This window comes from Microtus oregoni, unplaced genomic scaffold, assembly GCF_018167655.1.
Source record: "Microtus oregoni isolate MIOR12 unplaced genomic scaffold, Mior012 000001F_ref0000356, whole genome shotgun sequence".
Taxonomy (NCBI): domain Eukaryota; kingdom Metazoa; phylum Chordata; class Mammalia; order Rodentia; family Cricetidae; genus Microtus; species Microtus oregoni.
Window position 1 is genome coordinate 17,871,572 of NW_024543060.1, and position 19,301 is coordinate 17,890,872.

The 19,301-nt window shown below is 41.8% G+C and overlaps 1 protein-coding gene across 2 annotated transcripts in view; it reads left to right on the forward strand.

The window, feature by feature from the left end:
- Positions 1-19,301, forward strand: part of Vwa8 (von Willebrand factor A domain containing 8) — a 322,040-nt gene that overhangs the window by 186,854 nt on the left and 115,885 nt on the right. For both annotated transcript variants that reach the window (XM_041665254.1, XM_041665244.1), the window contains exons 25-28: positions 611-816; positions 1,447-1,598; positions 16,028-16,136; positions 17,713-17,851. In XM_041665254.1, the coding sequence (XP_041521188.1) occupies positions 611-816; positions 1,447-1,598; positions 16,028-16,136; positions 17,713-17,851 (606 nt within the window). The remainder of the gene's footprint in view (positions 1-610; positions 817-1,446; positions 1,599-16,027; positions 16,137-17,712; positions 17,852-19,301) is intronic.

Consider the following 19,301-nt stretch of genomic DNA (forward strand, 5'->3'; position numbering starts at 1 on the left):
CTTTTTTTAATCTTTGGTGTCTATTACCTCAGGTTGTACTTGGTGTCTGGAAGATGTTTAGTAATCATTTGATGACTGCATGGTAGGCCCAAGTACCTTTTTACATTCGGGATAACTTTTTCATTTTCAATGAAAAAACAAAGCTGCCCTGAATGTTTGAATTTGAAAATGTCAGTTTGTGAGATGAAGCTTGAAACCGTGATGCTCTGTTTTGTTAGTTTTAAATATACATAGCACTCCTACATTTGCACATAGAAAATAACTGTTTGCCCACATTGTTCCTAAATCAGAATAAGGGCTTGTTGCTGCTGGTCTAGACTGAACCGTTACCACTGACTGCTTCGGCAGGGACAGAGTAGTCTATCTCCCAGGAAACATTATTCAGGAGCATAACCTTTAGTAGAAGTAAACTCATGCAGAATAAGCCACATGTCACTCAGTTATTTTTTTCTGGTTCAGGCATTTTCTTTCTTGTCTGTAAAATCCTATTGTTAGATGGACTTCCTGTGATTTGCTGAGCATATACTGGCTCTTTAAACCACCATTACATTGTTGTGTGTATTACGGTGGATTGACTGCTCACTGAATGTGATTCTTCTCCTTTCTGTAGGTGACATCTTTAGCTGTCATGCCATTGATAACCCCAAACCCCATTCAGAGCTTGAGATGCTCAAACAGTATGGCCCAAATGTGCCTGAACCCATCCTTCAGAAGCTCGTGGCGGCCTTTGGAGAGCTGAGGAGCTTGGCTGACCAAGGGATTATTAACTATCCTTATTCTACCAGAGAAGTTGTCAACATTGTCAAACATTTACAGGTATGGTATACATCTGTGCAAAGGTGACTAGACGAAACCACTGTGTCTTCAAGATTATATAGTTTATGACTGGTGTTTCCATTTTGTAATAGGTCAAGTCAGATAACCTGATATGAAGTATGCATAACATAAATCTTGAAGTCTAGTGGTCATTATTTTAGTCTTTGAATTGGCTTTAGCAAGGGTTTGTGCTATGATCATTACCAATCAGCTCAGAAATTTAATGGGTTGGTTTTAGGTTGGTTTCGTTTTTAATGGGTGCAGATGTGTGAGTGAGTGTGTGTGTGTGTGTGTGTGTGTGTGTGTGTGTGTGTGTTTGTTGGAGGGGGAAAATAATTAAACAACAAGGAAATATTTCTATTTTGGGGGGTTTTTACAACCAGCGTGTGGTATCTGGATAGAAAGTATTACAACTGACAGGAAGGTAGAAAGGAGAACAAGAATTAACTGATAATATCTCTGTCACAGCTGTATATAAGGATGTGTTCCTACTGTCTGGTTGTCAAACACATCTAGTGCATTTCCGATAGCAGAAGTTCATTAGTGTGCTATTACTCTATCGGTTTATAAACCTTTATAATCATGTGTGCATTATCTCATATATAATGAATATTTCTTCTTTCTGTACAGAAATTTCCCAATGAAGGGCTCTCCAGTGTGGTTCGAAATGTGTTTGACTTTGACTCTTACAACAGCGACATGCGGGAAATTTTGATGAACACTATGCACAAATATGGGATTCCAATTGGAGCAAAACCTACCAATGTGCATCTGGCAAAGGAGTAAGGAAACCCACTGTTGATAAATAATCTTGAGCATGGTTCTTCTGACTTAGATGCCGATAGTTCCTAATTCACTGTAGACACTGCTAAGCCAAGTTGGTATGGGAAACCCTCCGTGAGTGGTGCTCTTCAGATGGCTGTTTGCTGGCTGCTTCTCAGTTAAGTAGCATCATTCATAGTCCTGTAAATTAAGGATTTCAGTTATTATCAGTATCCCAGAAGTAGCTGTAACACACTCAAATAAAGGGAAATATTTGTTTCTTTATCAGTCTCTGTCCTTTTGTTGAATGACTGTTGGTCTTGTTATTTCATAATGCAGTGCAAGTCAGTGTACAGATGTGAGAACTGTTTAAAGAGTAATTCATTTACTGAGGTCACCATATACCTTTCTTTATGATGGGCTTCTGAACTTATCAAATTAGTGCAGATTGAGGGTGCTTATTTTAGAAGAGATAGTGAGAACAATCGGATTCCTAAGCACACGGTCTGACAGCCCCCTTGTGTATGCTCAGTCCAGAGGTGGTTGGCAGAGTTTATTAATTGAAAAATGATTTTTGATCAGTAGTTTATTGATAACGCATCTTATGCCATCTTTGTCTACAAAATGTAGGCTACTATAAATTCACAGGGAATAATTACAATTCTTAAGATAAATTATTAGACTTTATTCTCTTATGGGAGGCACCATCTAGAATGGGGTTACGTTTAAATTGGTGATACTCTGGCAATATATATTTTTCTAAGTGTGCATATCATCTTTCTTCGAAGTCATTATAAAAACATAGAAACCCAGAAAAATGCAATACAAACATACCAAGAATTTCTCAAAGAGAAACAAGTATTTCCCTTCTGTGATAACCACAGCACGGTGGTTATGGTAGGTGCTCTGGGTGGACCAGTTGTGTTCGATGAGTAATTTCCTTAGGAAGAGCGAGTGGGAGTCACTTGCTCAGTTTGTCTGTGCTGTTTCAGTGGCTGCTTAGCAGTCCTTATGGGCATTTAGATCAAAGTAATTCATTGGGTGTAAGTATCCTCTCTATTAGAGAGTTCAGAAAGTATCTCTAATGTGCAAGCTTCTGTCACTAACACGTTCTCCATTCCCTCTTACAAACCCCTCATCTTTTGGAGATACTATGGGTTTTAGTTTTTAGCCACTGTTAACAAGTGTATGTAATTAAAACTCTAGCTCTGTAGAAAATAGGCTTGTGAATTACAGCTACTCTCCTAGTGCTGGTGTTTAATTTTGATTGAGACATGTGCTACTCAGCCCTATCAGTTATAAGAAAGCTGTTGGCAGTTTTATCACAGAAGGAGGGCAGAGATGGTTTGATGCCCTTGTTGGCATCCTTAAACCACAGCCCTTGCTCAGCGCGTTCACACCTGCCAGGGCAGGTGACAGTCAGCTCTGGCGTTCAGAGTGGAGGCCTGAGGCAAGAGGGTCAGACTTGTGCTTGAAATTGGGTTAAACACAGCTAGCTGCGCACCCACCGCAGAGATTTACAAATAAGCTTAGAGCAGATGTGGAAAGCAGTTTTTCTAGGGGTAGAAGTGACTGTATGCTATATAATCTGCACAGTCTTTTAAAGCAGGTTCTCGTTTGTAAATTCTGGTGACATCAGCAGCTCAACAGTAGTGGTGTTGTTTCCTGGTCCTTCATGAAACCCACAGGTGCCATAGGACTCTTCCCGTCACATTACCAGTCTTACATTGAAGAAGACAGGCGATAAACTCAGCAGGATAACAGCTTGGAGTTCAGCTGTCTGTTAGATATTCAGACTGCACACCTAGGTCGGACATAGCTGCCCTCGTAGGTTTATTTCATTTGAATTTGGAGAAGTTCCTTGGCTGAATGGGAGCCTGCTGGTAAAAATAAGAGCATTTTATTCTCGAAAACATAAGAAAAGAATTTGTTATCCAAATTGGCATTTTTGAGAATAGAAGGGGAAGTATTGGCAGTAACTGTAAAAGCAGATGTGGCATGACTGTCCTGGTCAAGGCCAGAGTATGTGCTTACACTAAGCCCTCTGCTTGCTGAATAGCCTTTGCCCTCTGGCATAGTCTCACTGTGGTCCTGTCTGAAAAGCAAACTGCAGCTTTCTATAAGTAATACACATTGAACATCCTAATATGAAAATCTAAAATCTGAAACCTTTGAGTGTCAAAAATGATGCCACAGCTGGACGTGGTGGCACATGCCAGTACTCAGGATGCAAAGGCAGGCAGATCTGTGAGTTTGAGGTCATCCTGGTCTAGAAAGTGAGTTTCAGGACAGCCAGGGCTATGTAGAGAGATACGGTCTCAAAAAAAAAAAAAAAAGATACCAAAATAAATACCTGAACTCAAATGGCAAGCTGCAGTTAAACAGAGATGCAGAGATGTGCTAAAAATGTATAAACTTGTGTTTATACATTGTATATAGTGTATATGTGAATAAGTAATATAGAAAGCAAATTAATGTGTTTATACTTGGGCCTCATCACCACGTTGCATATAAATTTATTGCAAATATTCAGAAATTCAAGTCCCCGAACATTTCTGGTATCAAACCTTCATATGTAGGCTTCAGGCTTGGCCAGGACAGCCTTTGACCCACTGGAGAGCTAACTATCAGTAGTAGTCTCAAAGATTTTTGAAGGCACTGGAGTCCATGCCTAAGGTAGAAGGGTAAAAATAGTCCAATTACTTCAATATCTTTTTTCCATGAGTGAGCTTTCTTGTTATAGCCTGTTAATTCCCTTGTTATGCAATTAGCCATCATCCTGATTGGATGGGAGCAAAGGTCACAGAGTAGAACAAAGTTGTCACAGCTATGCTGAAGATGAGGGTGGGAAGGTAATTTAGCCACTGGCTCGTTTAGCTCAAAAGAGAATGCAGCAGGTATTGCAGCCGAGGGAGATTGTTACCTCATCAACACCCGGGCACAGTTTGTCTATCCTTCCTCAGTTCACATCAGAATATATACAGGTGTGTAAGAGCGGTACTGCCAAGCCAGGAGCTAAACACCATCATTCAGCAAACAGAGGCGGGTGGATTTCTGAGTTCGAGGCTAGCGTGGTTTACATAATGAGTTCCAGAATAGCCAGGACTTCATAGTAAGACTGTGGGGAAAGGGAAAAAAAAAACAAATAAAAATAAAAACCTATGTCATTTTAATGCCCTGTGGTGCAGTGGTGAACTACCCAAATGAAAGGTGCTGTCCCCTCTTTTTTTTCCTCTTAGCTAGTAGAGTCCCCATATCCAGGTTTATGCAGTTTTTTAAAGACAGTGTGAGAAGAAGAAATTTAACTGCCTTGTTTAATAAAGCTTTACCAACCTGTTGGTTTTAAGTTGAGGGTATTTGTTTGTGTGATTGGGCATAATGTAGCCCTTCTTCTTGATCCACAAATATATTCACAGATCTGTTCTCTGGGTCAGAACTGACTTTCAGATATCCACATTGCTCTTTTCCCTTCCCTCAGACCTTCTGAGACTGGTTTTTGGTTTCGTTTTACCTGCCCCTTTTACAGTTTCTAGAACATGAGAAAGGACATGTCAAAGAGATGATAAATATGATCAAACTGTGCACACTGGAGAGGTGACTTCCAAACAGAAGTATGCTTCATTAGGAATTTAAATTTCATTATTTTATGTGTTCTATAGAGAAAGAAGTCGGACTTATCAGTGGTGTGTTCCATACAAATCACAGACATAGAAGTATTTGGATTGCAACTAAATAGTTTTAAATGCCATTGTTTTTATGTTTTTATATTTATATGTGTTTTATGTGTATGGTGCTACTTAATCTATGTATATATGTATATAATATATTACATACATGGCAGACTTTGTTGTGTGAAGTTTTACTCTTTTGACTTTGTTGGAGGGCCCACCACCCAGCTCCCAAATGAATCCCACACAGAGGCTTATTCTTACTTATGAATGCCTAGCCTTAGCTTGGCTTGTTTCTTGCCAGCTTTTCTTATCTTAAATTATCCTGAATACCTTTTGCCTCTGGGCTTTTTCCTTCTCTTACTTCTGTACGTCTTACTTTCCTCTTACTCCATGACTGACTGGGTGGCTGGCTGCCCCTGATGTCCCCATTTCCTTGTTCTCTCGTTGCTCCTTTCTCTGCATTTATACTCTCCTGCCTGCCAGCCCCTCCCCGATCCTTGCTCCTGCCTTGCTATATTTGCCTCTTTTTTAGACCATCAGCTGTTTTAGACAGGCAAAGAATCACAGCTTCTCAGAGTTAAACAAATGCAGCATAAACAAAAGACACACATTAAAATAAATATTCCCCAACAATAATTAGTTCTAAACATCTGAGGAAAGGGATACCTTATCTACTACAAACATGGGTACCTATGCATATGGTTATATGCTATGCATATAGCATAGATTTCTTGTTTGTTCCCCAACTAAGTTCTTATTCTGCAGTTCCTTTTCATAGTAAAAAGTCTGCTGCCATATCCATGTTTCCAAATTAAAAATGAAATTTGTCATGGTGGAGACATGTCTTGAAGGTGGAGGAGAGCCCCTTTTCTCAGCCTCTGTTTTAAATGACATACATTATTTTATATTTAACAATAATTAAAATGAAGGAACTGTCATTTTATGCATCTGAAATAACATGTAAATAGTTTAGAATGCACCAATTGTAGCATTTTTGTTGCCATAATAATGTGGTGTTACTGGGGTAGTAGCAGAGGATCCAGCAGAAACTGTAGTAACTGCTGCCACTTGCTCTCTTAGGCAGCTCCTCTACACGAGTTAAGAATAATTCTCACAATAAGCCTATTATACACATACATCGCATATGCACATACTATCCATAAATTGCATTTATAGATAAGTAATTTGAGACAGAGACTCTTTGAAAACAGGAACAGAGTTGCTGTGTGTGCGTGTGTGTATGTGTGTGTGCGTGCATCTGCACCTGCATTCTGTGTGTGTGTTCCAACTCTAATGACAAATTATTGTCAACTTCTGAAACAGTTTAAATTAGACACCAAAAATTAATGGTTTTGTTGTTTAAAAGGCTTTACAAAATAAAAGCAAAGAAACATGATTTTTGAGTGATCAACTTGGAAATTTTCATTGTCCATGATACATATACTTGTATTATGTACACACATGCATACATTTATGTTTGTAATGATGGAAGATCTTGGAATAAGACTCTGAATGATTTATCCAGGAGAGATAAGAACTCTAGAAATTTTTGTAGATACATAAAACTTTCTATCTGTATAAGAAGCACACGCATCTCCGCTCTCTCCTTACTGGGAACACAAGATGAGCTCTCTCCCATGGCCGCTATGGAGTGACTCCACGGAAAGGTTCCTGCAGCTCCCAGGGCTGTCTTCTGCTGCCCTTTGCCCTGCCAGTGACACACAGCCTTGAAACCACTTAAACAGGCACTCTTTTTTCTCCAGAGTCCTTTCTTGTCCTTGACTCAGTTTCTCCTTCAGTGCCTCTTTACTTATTAAGTCCTTTTTCTTATTGATAGTTGTAAACAAAATAAAAAGAAACCAGAGACTTCCTTTATTCTATCCTACAGAAATAACTGTTTTGAAGTTGGTTTTGTTTATTTTGGTTTTTGTTTGATTTTTGTGACACAGGTTGTCTTGTATTCTGGGCTAGCCTCTGAACATTGAGTCATAAGCATGTGTCACCTTGCCTGCTTTATGTGGTGCTGGGGAAGCACTCTCCCAACGGAGCTACTTCACCAGCACCCAGAAAAACTGCTGATAGATCCTCGGGCCTTTTGTAATCATATGTGCTGTGCCACGTTCCTGAAACATCCTTGTTACACTCATTTTTATCTGTCTGGGGCTTTTATCTTAGGACACATGTTCCTAAAGGCATTCTTTCTGAAACACTTAATTCTCAAGCTTCTTTGTTGAAAAATAAAAAGTAACTAAAATGAACGATTTAATTATGTATAACACGTTACTCCCAGTTCTGCTTTCTCTCCGTTTCCTTCCCTCCTCTGATTTTAAGCTTAAGGTACTTACTCCGACCACAATAAACAGATTTGGGAAACCTGTGAGAGACTCTCAAGAGAGAAACCCAGTTATAGCAGTGCCTTGGGACTTTGTGGGTGTGGCTAAATGTCATTGCTTCCAGACATACAAATGTTCTCACTAGACGGTCCGTATGTCTGGAAATGACTTCCGTGCGACTCCACTTTAGAAGGGCCCTTGCTGGTGAAGAAGGCCTATTAGAGCCTGGCAATTACTCCTCAGATGTCTTGTTGCTAGGCATCCTCCTACTATTTTCAGATTCTTTATTTAAAATGTTAAGATTTTCACATTTAAGCAAAATAATGTAACTTTGAATTGATGTTACAGAAGTATATTAATCAATGGTTTTATTAGGAGTTTTGATGGTCTAGACTTTAAAGAATTTAAAATGTGGTGGCTATGCTTGACTTAGGTGTGGCTTTCTGCATTCCTTGAGTTTTAGAACATAGGTATCACTTCTGTATTCTATTTTTTAAACATCTACTCTGTTGACACTGAAATTTTCCATTTTGTTTTTTTTAAAGTTAAAGGTCTATCTATTTAGAAATTGCTATTTCTTGGGACTTTGGCTTCTGTTACAGTAAAACATTGGTCGGACCATGCACTTGCTCTGAGGACAAACTTCTGGCAGGGTCTCCTGTGACAGAGGAGAGATCAGTTAGCTAGGCACTCTGGAATTTCAATACAGTAGGTTTGGGGCCGGTATGCATCAGCATAACAGTGTCAACTGAGGGCCTACAGAACTCTCTCTCTCACACACACACACACACACAAATACATACACACGGTGTGGGCACGTGCATGTGTGTGTCGCTGCCTGCCCAGAGCCTAAACCCATGCAAACCACATGATCTGCCACTGAGCTTTCCCAACCCAACCCCATGTAACACATCTTTATTATTATTATTATTATTTATTTATTAAAGATTTCTGTCTCTTCCCCTCCACCGCCTCCCATATCCCTCCCCCTCCCCCAATCAACTCCCCCTCTCTCATCAGCCCAAAGAGCAATCAGGGTTCCCTGACCTGTGGGAAGTCCAAGGACCACCCACCTCCATCCAGGTCTAGTAAGGTGAGCATCCAAACTGCCTAGGCTCCCACAAAGACAGTACATGCAGTAGGATCAAAAACCCATTGCCATTGTTCTTGAGTTCTCAGTAGTCCTCATTGTCTGCTATGTTCAGCGAGTCTGGTTTTATCCCAGGCTTTTTCAGACCCAGGCCAGCTGGCCTTGGTGAGTTCCCGATAGAACATCCCCTTTGTCTCAGTGTGTGGGTGCACCCCTCGCGGTCCTGAGTTCCTTGCTCGTGCTCTCTCTCCTTCTGTTCCTGATTTGGACCTTGAGATTTCTGTCCGGTGCTCCAATGTGGGTCTCTGTCTCTGTCTCCTTTCATCCCCTGATGAAGGTTAATATTCAGGAGGATGCCTATATTTTTTTCTTTGGGTTCTCCTTATTTAGCTTCTCTAGGATCACGAATTATAGGCTCAATGTCCTTTGTTTATGGCTAGAAACCAAATATGAGTGAGTACATCCCATGTTCCTCTTTTTGGGTCTGGCTTACCTCACTCAGGATAGTGTTTTCTATTTCCATCCATTTGCATGCAAAATTCAAAAAGTCCTTGTTTTTTACTGCTGAGTAGTACTCTAATATGTATATATTCCATACTTTCTTCATCCATTCTTCCATTGAAGGGCATCTAGGTTGTTTCCAGGTTCTGGCTATTACAAACAATGCTGCTATGAACATAGTAGAGCATATACTTTTGTTGTATGATAAGGCCTCTCTTGGGTATATCCCCAAGAGTGGTATTGCTGGGTCCAGGGGCAGAATAGAAATTTAACACGTTTTAAAATTGCATTTTATTTCTCACAAACCCACTGCAGAGTGTGTATGTGGAGGTCAGGGTTAGCTTTCTGGGGTGAGTCAGTTCTCTCTGTCAACCGTGTGGGTCCTGGGAATCCAAATCAGGTCATCAGACTTGGTGGCAAGCGCCTTTCCCCTACTGGGCTGTCTCACTGGCCCCCAGCTAAAGAAGACATGGGTGTATTTGGAGGTGCAAGTACTCCGTGAGTGTCGGGGTGAGGTCATGGCAGTCAGGGCGATGAGGCTGAGGCAAAAGAGTAAGTCCCTGACAGAAAAGGCCTCCTTTCATTTCCTAAGCATAACAGAGAGGATGGCGGCAAAGCCAAGCATAGAAAGGCTGTTAGGAAGCAGCTGCAGGATTCCCTCTTCTGATGGAGGAATACCTCCATGTGGCCATGGAGAAGAAAGGACAACCTTGAGAGAATGAGGTGGCCAATCAGTGGACCCGCAGTGAACTCATAACCATTGAATGAAGCTTATACCCTACTCAGTGAATCATCAGTTTGCCAGATCAGAAACCTGTGCTCTCAGCAGTGAATGGGCTTCTTTCTCAGAGGTCTTCCCCTCTGTGTGTGAGTCTGTCCTGTGGGGAATTCAGGAAGTTTCCATGCTCACAGTAGAGGTGGCTGGAACTTTCACCCCCAGGCCTTCTTGGAGATGATTAGCAAAGGAAAGAACACAGGATTTGAAACCACTGAGATGTAGTTGGTAGAATAGATGTCAGAGAAAGAGAAGGTGATCCCCCCACAACACCCCGCAGTAGAACTTGAAGTAAGATGAAGGAAGTTTAAAGCCGGAGACTAGAATTGTAGCCTGGCAGCACCTACAAGGAGGAGGGAGGAAGGAGGAGGGCAGCCAGAGGCTGTGGCTCAAGCTGTCGGCATCCGCTTTGGCCCGTGGAAGGCAGTACAGTTGCTCAGAGACCGCAGGGTTATTCTGGAAAGCAGGAGTCGCACTGGGAAGTGCCAGCCAAAAATAGCAGCTTTACCCAATTCAGATGACTGCGTTTCTGTGGCCTTGGCAGGCTGGGGGGGGGGGGGGTGGGCAGAGGGACGTGTTGTAAATGAAACTAACTAAACGTAGACTCAGGAGCAGAGACGGAAACACACCAGTGCACTCACATACACACTGTGTTTAGCAAAGCAGTATAAACATGCCAGCGACTTGTGAGCTGTCAAGTAAGGAGATTTTGAAGTTCTTGGCAAAGGAGGGTACTACTGGGAATTCATAGTAAGACACATTATTACTAGTTTATATTTAAGTGGACTTTTTTTCTCTGTTAAGCTTGTGACTGAAGTGTGTGTGTGTGTGTGTGTGTGTGTGTGTGTGTGTGTGTTTGAGATAGTACCTTACTACATAGGACCCAGACTATCTCTAAGACTCTAGGTAGCCAGCACTATTTCAGGTTCCTCTTGCTAGATTATAGGCATATGCCACCTACCCAGCCTTGTGCTGACTTTTTATTTTGTTAAGGGGGAAAAAAATCAAAGATTTCATGGTTTCATTTCTAGTCTATTCTTTCTAAAATTGTATTCTCTCTATTCTCTTAAATCGGAAAATTGCAGACTCTATAAAACTCTTCAGAGTTTCATATGAATAATTTTGTATGGAAACCCAGAAGGGCAAACGGCTGCGGGGTTTTGTTTTTGTTTTTGTTTTTCCCTAGCACAAAATATGAAGAAGGACTCAAAGGCAAATTAATATTAGGATTTCAATTTAAGGAGAAGGATCTCCAAGTGAGTATGGTGGTGCATGCCTGCAACCCCAACACCTGGGAAGTAGAGGCTGTAAGATTAGGACTCACGGACATCCTCCGCCCCATAATGGGTTCAAAGCTAGTTCCCTGAGACCCATCTACAAGAGGGGGAAGTAGCTCACTAAAGAGGCAGGTCCAGAATGGAATTCTAGAGAGAGAAAATGGCCTTGGAGAAGCATTGAAATGCCCGTGTTCAGGGATAGGAAAAAGTAGTTCAAGGTAGAGTTGAATTACAATTTGGCTCAGAGTAAGAGGAAAGGGTAAGAGCCAAGCAGAAAGTGTTTGTCAGGAATGATCTGCAAAAGATTTTAAGACTCTTTAAGAATGAGAGAGGCCAGTAAAATTGGTCGCTCTCTTTCGTCTCGAGGATAGTAGTGATTGCTGCGTTTCTAAGTCGGCAGAGCTGCTCTCAAGAGCTCCGTTACTCCATGAGCATTAGTCCTGCTTGTGGCAAGGAAATGTCATCGGGATTGTTGATAATAGGTATGTCAGCAACTCCCGATTGCATAATGGCCCTGGAAAGATCCAAATCTTTTTCATGTGTTTTCTTTCAGACTCCAGAAATAGTGTTGGCAAAAGTTCAGAGAAGGCAGAAATTTGCCAGAACATGTACTTTAAAAACCCAGCCCCCTCTTTTTGGAAGTCTTTCCGACACAGAGCTCTCGCATGGCCTTTAGACGATGTTACCTAACTTTGGTGTCCATATGCGTCGTGTTATGGATTGTCTGTGTGTTTTTCCTCTCTCTAACAGGCTCGAGTGCTCTGATTTGACCCGAGTCATGATTTTTGTATGCACCTTTCTCTGACTCAGAACTCTTAGTCTCAGGTCTCTGTGGCTGCTTCCACAAGGGATTAGGAAACATCACAACACAAGTACTAGAACACATCATTGTTTTAAAACACATAAATTCATGAATGACACTGAAAATAAAAAGTGATTCTATTTATAGGCCCGAGTTCATGCTCCTCCCGGCTGAAATCAAAGCCAGACATCATTCCAGCCCGGACATTAAAACAGTTCAACGGCATAGTGACAGATTCTTAAAGTCATGGAAAATGTCCTTATTGTGTCAAGTCAAACATAAAAAGTCTGCTTGGAGTTGGATGCCACATTTCAGTAGTGAAAAAAAAGGCCTTTTTGCTAACTGCTCGCCAGGGTACACCCACCCACCCCACGTTTTGAGGAGTATTCCAAAGCTTGTTCATACCCCAGACGCATGCTTCCCCCTCCTCTAAAGAAAATTAGGAATGGTCTCCCCAGCCCCCGCCACACACACACACAGCTTCTGAGAGCCTTCGTGGGAAATAGATGAGGGGCTATGGTTTCCCAACTATTGTCAGAGTCCGGGAACAGCCAGGGGTAAGAGATGATGTCAGTGTATACAACCCCAGGACACCTGCCAGTGCATCCTTCAGCTGTAGTTGATGCTGCCAATAGAAGCACATTGTTGTTGTGTGGGGTTGGCTGCTGTTTATATGGTGCATCTACAGGTCCATATTCTGCCAGCCAGTCAGAGCTGCTTTTTCAGAGAGCTGGGCCGGCCTTGAGTTCCATGACTGTTATTTAGAATGAGTTGGCAACTTCCTCTAAGCAGAGTTATGAACATCTCTGGTGTCGTTAGTAGGAAATAGAATCTGAGAAAAATGACCTTTGCTCAAATGGATGGATTTTTTTTTCTTAGCTGTCATCTGAGTTTTATTTATAAAATTATTAGTGAATATATTAGGGTTTTCTTTTTAAATGCTGAATATCAAGCCAAGAGCTTTCCTCATGTTAGGTAAGCCTGTGCGACTGAAATATATCCCCAGCCCTGGATGCATTTCTTAGGCTGGGTTATCAACCCAATGGCTATTTTTATTAAGCAGTTCTCTATTTGTGACTAGATTAAGATATGAAACCATTGTTTTAAGGTATCAAACCATTGTCCAAAGCTATAGAGAAACTCTGTCTCAAAAAACCAAAATAAAAAAAAAATATGAAACCATTGTTTTCAAATGAGTGGGACTATTTAGAGTCCCTTTATTCTTAAAGAATAAAGACAGCTTACCCACTGACCAAGGGATCCATCTGATTGATAGGTACAAACATTATCTTTTTTGGTTTTTTGAGACGGCATCTCTGTGTAGCCCTGTCTGTCCTGGAACTCACTCTGTAGACCAGGCTAGCCTCAAACCTGGAGATCATCCTGACTCTGCTTCCCAGGTGCTGAGATTAAAGGCATGGGCCGCCACCGCCCAGCAGGTAGAGATAGTTTCATTCTGATTATCACTGTCATTCCAGGGAACCAAGGCAAAGCAAGCTCTTAACCTACACTGATGCTTCTGTCTGATCACTTGACTGCTACAGACTCTCCAAGCCTTAAAGACTTTATAGATCAGCCCTTCATTGTAAATGACGAAATTAATACTGAGACATTAGCTGGCATTCTTCTTCCAGTTTTTCATAGGTGGTTAATAAGAGAACTAGGAATGAAGCCCAGATCTCTTTGCATTCACCAATACTGCTAAGAAAGAAATTAATGTTTCCTCCTCATGTTTCTCCTTCCAAATATAGACGTCTCCAAATATTTGGGGCTTACGAGAACAATTGGAAAATACATTTTATCCTAAGCTAGAAGAGAGAAGATCCCACTCTAGGAAATCTACCCTGTTAGCACAGAAACATGTGTTATTGCCTTATTTAAAGGAACATGTCCTAGTCTTCTAATTCAGCATGACCCCAGCCACCTCCCACTCTCAATCCAGGTTATGGTCTGGGTACTTAAAATGTATTGTTTTATTTTGTTAAGGCTTATCTGCACATTTTTATTGATGTGTATGGTAAGAGATGGCCATTAAGGTCAGAAAGGGCATCGGATGCCCTAGGGCTGAAATTAAGAGGTGATTGTGAACCAAGGTGGATGATGGGAATCTGAATCTGGTCCTTCATAAGAGCACCTAGTGCTCTTGACCTCTGAGTCGTCCCAGCCCCTTAAAATGTGTTTTAGATAACGTATTCAAATGTATCCTTTCCAGTAAGGTATGACACAGCATCTCACTGTAAGGTCCCTTTCTTCCTCTTGTTTCAAAGGGACAAAAAGCATTCTTGACCAGTTATTTAGTTCCTTGTCTTGTGCAAAGAGTAATCAAGGCTCTATAGTTCTACTAAGCTTGCGGGAATGCATGTCAGACCACAGCACTACTGGAAACAACATAACCTGTACATGTCAATGTGTGCTCTGTTAATGAGCCCCATACTCATTCTAAACTTATTTCGAGTTATGGCCACGTCAAGAACTTTAAACCCCGAGTCTTCGATGCTGCTGTGTCATATCATGAGTAAGAAACGTGGTGAAATGAAAGTGACAGATGGGCGGTTTCGTTTTTAAAGATTCAAGCAGAAGTATTTGGAATTGAGAAGTGAAAGTTACTCTCAGGTTTGCCTGACATTATATTCTTTGCTGCTGCCATTTTGCTTTAGTATATGAATCACTCTACATCAAAACTGCTCTAGCCAGATGTAGTACTGCATGTCCGTACGTCCAGCACTTGGGAGGCAGAGGTAGGAGGAGTGGTGGGCAGGCCTAGCTTTTCATAGTGTATGCTAGGCCAGCTGGAGCTATACAGCAAGATTATGTCTCAAAAAAGAAATGAAAGATTATGGCATCATATGTCTTAAATATTAGCATTTGGAAGACTGAGGGGAGTCCATTCAAGGCCAGCTTGGGCTAGTAGTAAGATCCTGTCTTAGAACAAAAAGTTGTATTTCTTTAAACAAAATAAAGCAAATACAAACCAGTTCTCCCAGAAATCAGGGTCGTAGCTTCCGTGGTAGCCATGAGGTGTCTCCAGGTGACTTCTGGGTCCTGGGTTTTGGCTACTGGTTCCATGGGTGTATTCAACACTAGGTGACACATTTATATGAACATTTCCGTGTATGTGTTACATATTAATCATGAAACAACAGTCTGTGGGGGATTTTCTTTACAGCGTCCACCAAGGGTCTGATACTAATATTACCCTGGTTGCTACTTGATTCAAAATGTAAAAGAATAGACTGGAAAGGAAAATGAAATGACTCGCTCCAATTTCTTTTAAGCCTTCCTATACTCTACCAGGTATCTGCATGTACAGTTACTGCACATTTTATTAATCCCATGGGAATTATGTTAGCCCTAACTGTAGTTGTAATTAAGGCGAAGTGGGAGAGTCTTACCTTCTGAGTGTCTGTTTCATCCTGATGTACATTCTAAACATGGTGTTGTGCACTGCACTCTAAACAGAATGGAGCACAACCTGCTTCTAAGTGAAGCAGTTTTCAGTTTTACGTGTGCTGCCGGCGAAGGGTGGCACAGGCGTTTCTCCTTCACTTGATGTGCTGGCTAGTGTGACGTCACCCTGACCCACGCTGAAGTCATCTGAGAGGAGGGAGCCTCAATTAAGAAAATGCCTCCAAAAGATTGGGTTGTACGCAAGCCTGTAGGCATTTTCTTAATTAGTGGCTGATGGGGGAGGGTCCAGCCTATTACGGTTGGGATCATCCCTGGGCTATGGTCCTGGGTTCTGTAAGAAAGCAGGCCGAGCAAGCGAGGAAGCAGCACACTCCATGGCTTACCGCATCTGCTCCTGACTCCGAGTCCCTGCCCTGTTTGAGTTCCTGTCCTGCCTTCTTTCAGTGGTAAACAGTGATATGGAAGGGTAAGAAAATGAACCTTTCCTCCCTAACTTGTTTTGATCATGGAGTTTTATTGCAGCAGTAATAACCCTAACTAAGACACTTGATAATGGGGGAAAAACGCTCACTTTTCCAATTATCTTTGGCAGGTTGCCTCTCCCAGAGCAGACGTTCATGGGCTACTGGATAACCGGTCAGGCAGGAAATGGGATGCCAAAGATCTTGTGTCCAGTTGAAACATCTCATATCGACGTAAAGGTTGTTATCCTTATTATTTCCTCAAAACATTGACTCTTATGAACTTTTCAAATATTCTGTAGCTACGCTCTGTAAATCTAAGGACTTAGCAAGTGCTTGGCTCTTTAGCTTCTGTGCCAACATCGAGGTCGGTCTGACCCCCAAGGAATTCAGTGTAGTCTGTTGCCATTGGCCAAACAGAATGTCTAGGACCCAATTTTATGTTTCAGGCGAGTCAGTCGGGTATATTGTATATTTTCCTTAAAAGATTGTTCTGTGATAGTTGTCTTTACTTTGTGTTTGCCAACAAGATTAAATTATTTTGCTTTTTTAAATTTTTAGCCATACATTGGTGATGCTGTCTTCCTGTGAAAGGGAAAGGGTCATTAGTTACCATCAAAACCATTCTGAGCATTTCGGGTATAAAGAGCTCCCCTCTGGGCAGTTAGGTACCTACAAAAGTCATTAAAAAGGGTAGCAGGAACAGAAGTTGGAGGCACACTGGACTCACTGTTCTCTGTCTTCTGCTACTCACTTCTGGGATCTACACGGACAGTACGGTCAACAGCCCTGTAAATGGCTGAAAAGTATATACAGGAGATTTTGTGGTCACTAAAGGTTCTGTCTTCTTCACACCAGACAGTTATGGTGGGCCATAAAAAGATGTTTTCTTCCAGTTAAGTAGAATTTAGAATATCAGGGAGTGAGTCGTAGTCTGTCAGTCCCTCCAGGAAGCATGGACTTCAGAGCCCCTTGTCAGAGCTGCCTCTCTCTTCTGCCCCCAAATGCCAGCTAAGTGAGTGATCCGAGAGCCTAAATCACTCCTTGAAGTGGTGTCTCCAGGTACAAGGACAGGTACACTTTGACTCTCCAGTCTCCTGGGTATAATCCAGATAGGAGGGGACATGGTGCCAGTATGTAGCCTGAATCTTTATTAAGGACCGTGGGGCAGGCAAGTCATTGAAGGTTTAGTTGTACCCTTAGGGTTCTTCCAGGAAATCATAACCGGCTACCCAGAACTGATATTCACAATATTATCATGTTAGTTCCTTTGCTTTTCTTTATATTGAATGATTATAACCGCATATAAAACATTCTACTTTTCATAAGTAGCACCAGTGATTATCAGTCATTGGAAGGTTTTCTTGGTTTTGATGTCACTTTTTTTGACATTTCATCTTAAAGGCCCATTTCTCCCACCACATTTCAGTGTCATGGTTTCATGATCATTCTTCACAATGGAAATATGTTAGTCTCTGGTGTCTTAACTTGTAAGTTATCCCGCTGGCTTGCACAACTCTGGGTCTTGCTGTTTGGGTGTCAGGACCAGTTACTGGTTTAGGGAGAAGTGTAGTCATGAGATATCTTCTAGTGCCTTATGCACAGTGTATGTCCTTAAAACAAAAGCCAGTGAGGAGATCTGTGAGCTCGTGTGTATGAAAGCACTCGGGAAGGTAAGTAAATGGTTTTATTGTTGTTTCAAGTATGGTAAAGTGGAGTATGTCAAGATGGTAAATGCTGAAATGCGCGTTCTGTATTGGAAGAGCTGTTTTGTGACTACCCAAGCATCTTCGCTAAGACTGCCGCTCTGTTGTAGGGTCCCGTGCTTGCAAACATAGAAGAATACCCAATAGAAAGGCATGAAGCGCGATTCCTAAACTTCACCGAAGAGTATACCTCGTGGAGGTTTCCACTGGATGAAGTTAATTTAATCTGCGACATTGCGGTATCACACGGTACATCCATTTATAATTTTGATCTTTTCCTCCTGCACTGATTTAAAAACAGAGGGGTTAATCCTGAGGCATCGGGCACTCTGTGAGAGACTTGGTGACTTGGTGGATCTGGAGAGCAATTAGATATAGTTTAGAACTAATTTCCTCTAACCATCACACAAAATACTGCGGTGGGCCCCACATGAGCACTACTGGGTGGGTACGCATATGTCTGTTTCTCGTTACAGAACTAGCACAAAGCTAAACACACTCAGGCGTGTGCTAAAAATAGACAAGAAGAAGGGAGAAGCATTGGACTGGGGGGAGGGAGGCTTGGATTCCAGTTTGGTGATTGCATTCAGCCCAGCAGTGAGGCCTAGAGTGACTTGCCATCATTAAGCCTTCGATTGTCTGCGATGTGGGTAGAGGAAGGTAGTTATGGGCTTCTCTAATTGTGGACTGGTGCCATTCATTACTGGCTACTTTGTTCCTTAGTTGATGTCAGTTACTAAAGTGATACAGAGCAGCAGCTGGGGGAAGGGAGGGGAGTCACTAATTTGACTGAGATGGAAATTTCCCAGGGAAAGAAGTCAGCACCTTGCTTTTGGTTCCTGTAAGTCCTGCGAATGTTCCTCATTGCCCAAGTCAGCTATCTGAATAAACGTATGCCTTCAGATATTTGGGGGGTTGTATGGTTTGTTTGTAGTAAGGATCTGTGCTCTCATCAGGACCGGTTGTGTCCACTGGTAAAGAACCTTTGAGAGTCTAAATTGAAGTTTAAACTTTAGCGCTTGTGAGTGCACAGTGTCCTTCTGCCCACACCTGTAGGGGAGCTGTCCCTGTGTTCCCAGCAGGCAGTCACAGGTGGCTGTGAGAAGGGCTCCTGGTTTGCTTTTCCTGATAAAATGTAACTCTTTCCTCCCAGAGTGAACCATATTTGCAAACTAGTCTTTTTCCCTTTGTTCTGATCTTTCTAAAAACCTCATCTGCATTTGACAGAAAGAGCACATTCTTGGGTTGGAATTGAAGTTAATTATATATCTATGTGTTTGAGCCAAGGACCGCACGGCACTTACTGCCTGTAATATGAGAACAATTAATTACTCCGAGGTGCCCTTTTCTGTCAGCGTTCCTCCTGCAGCCCTCCTGCCCTCTCCTGTGCAAGAAAGTGCCCCTGAAATGCTAACTTGAACTGATTTTTCCTCATAAAAGATACATTTAAAAGACCCATAAGTTACAAATTCTACTGTTCTACTATTCATCTGGTATTTGGAACTTCTACAGCATAGTTCATGTCACCTCTTAAATAATAACCCAGAAGTGGGGGCATGCACCTTTAATTCCTGTTCTTCAGAGGCAAAAGAAAGAGGATCTCTGTGAATTCAAGGCCAGCTTAGTTCACATAGTAAGTTCCAGGACAGCCAGAGATACATAGTGAGACTCTATTAAAAAAAAAAAAACAGAAACAAAA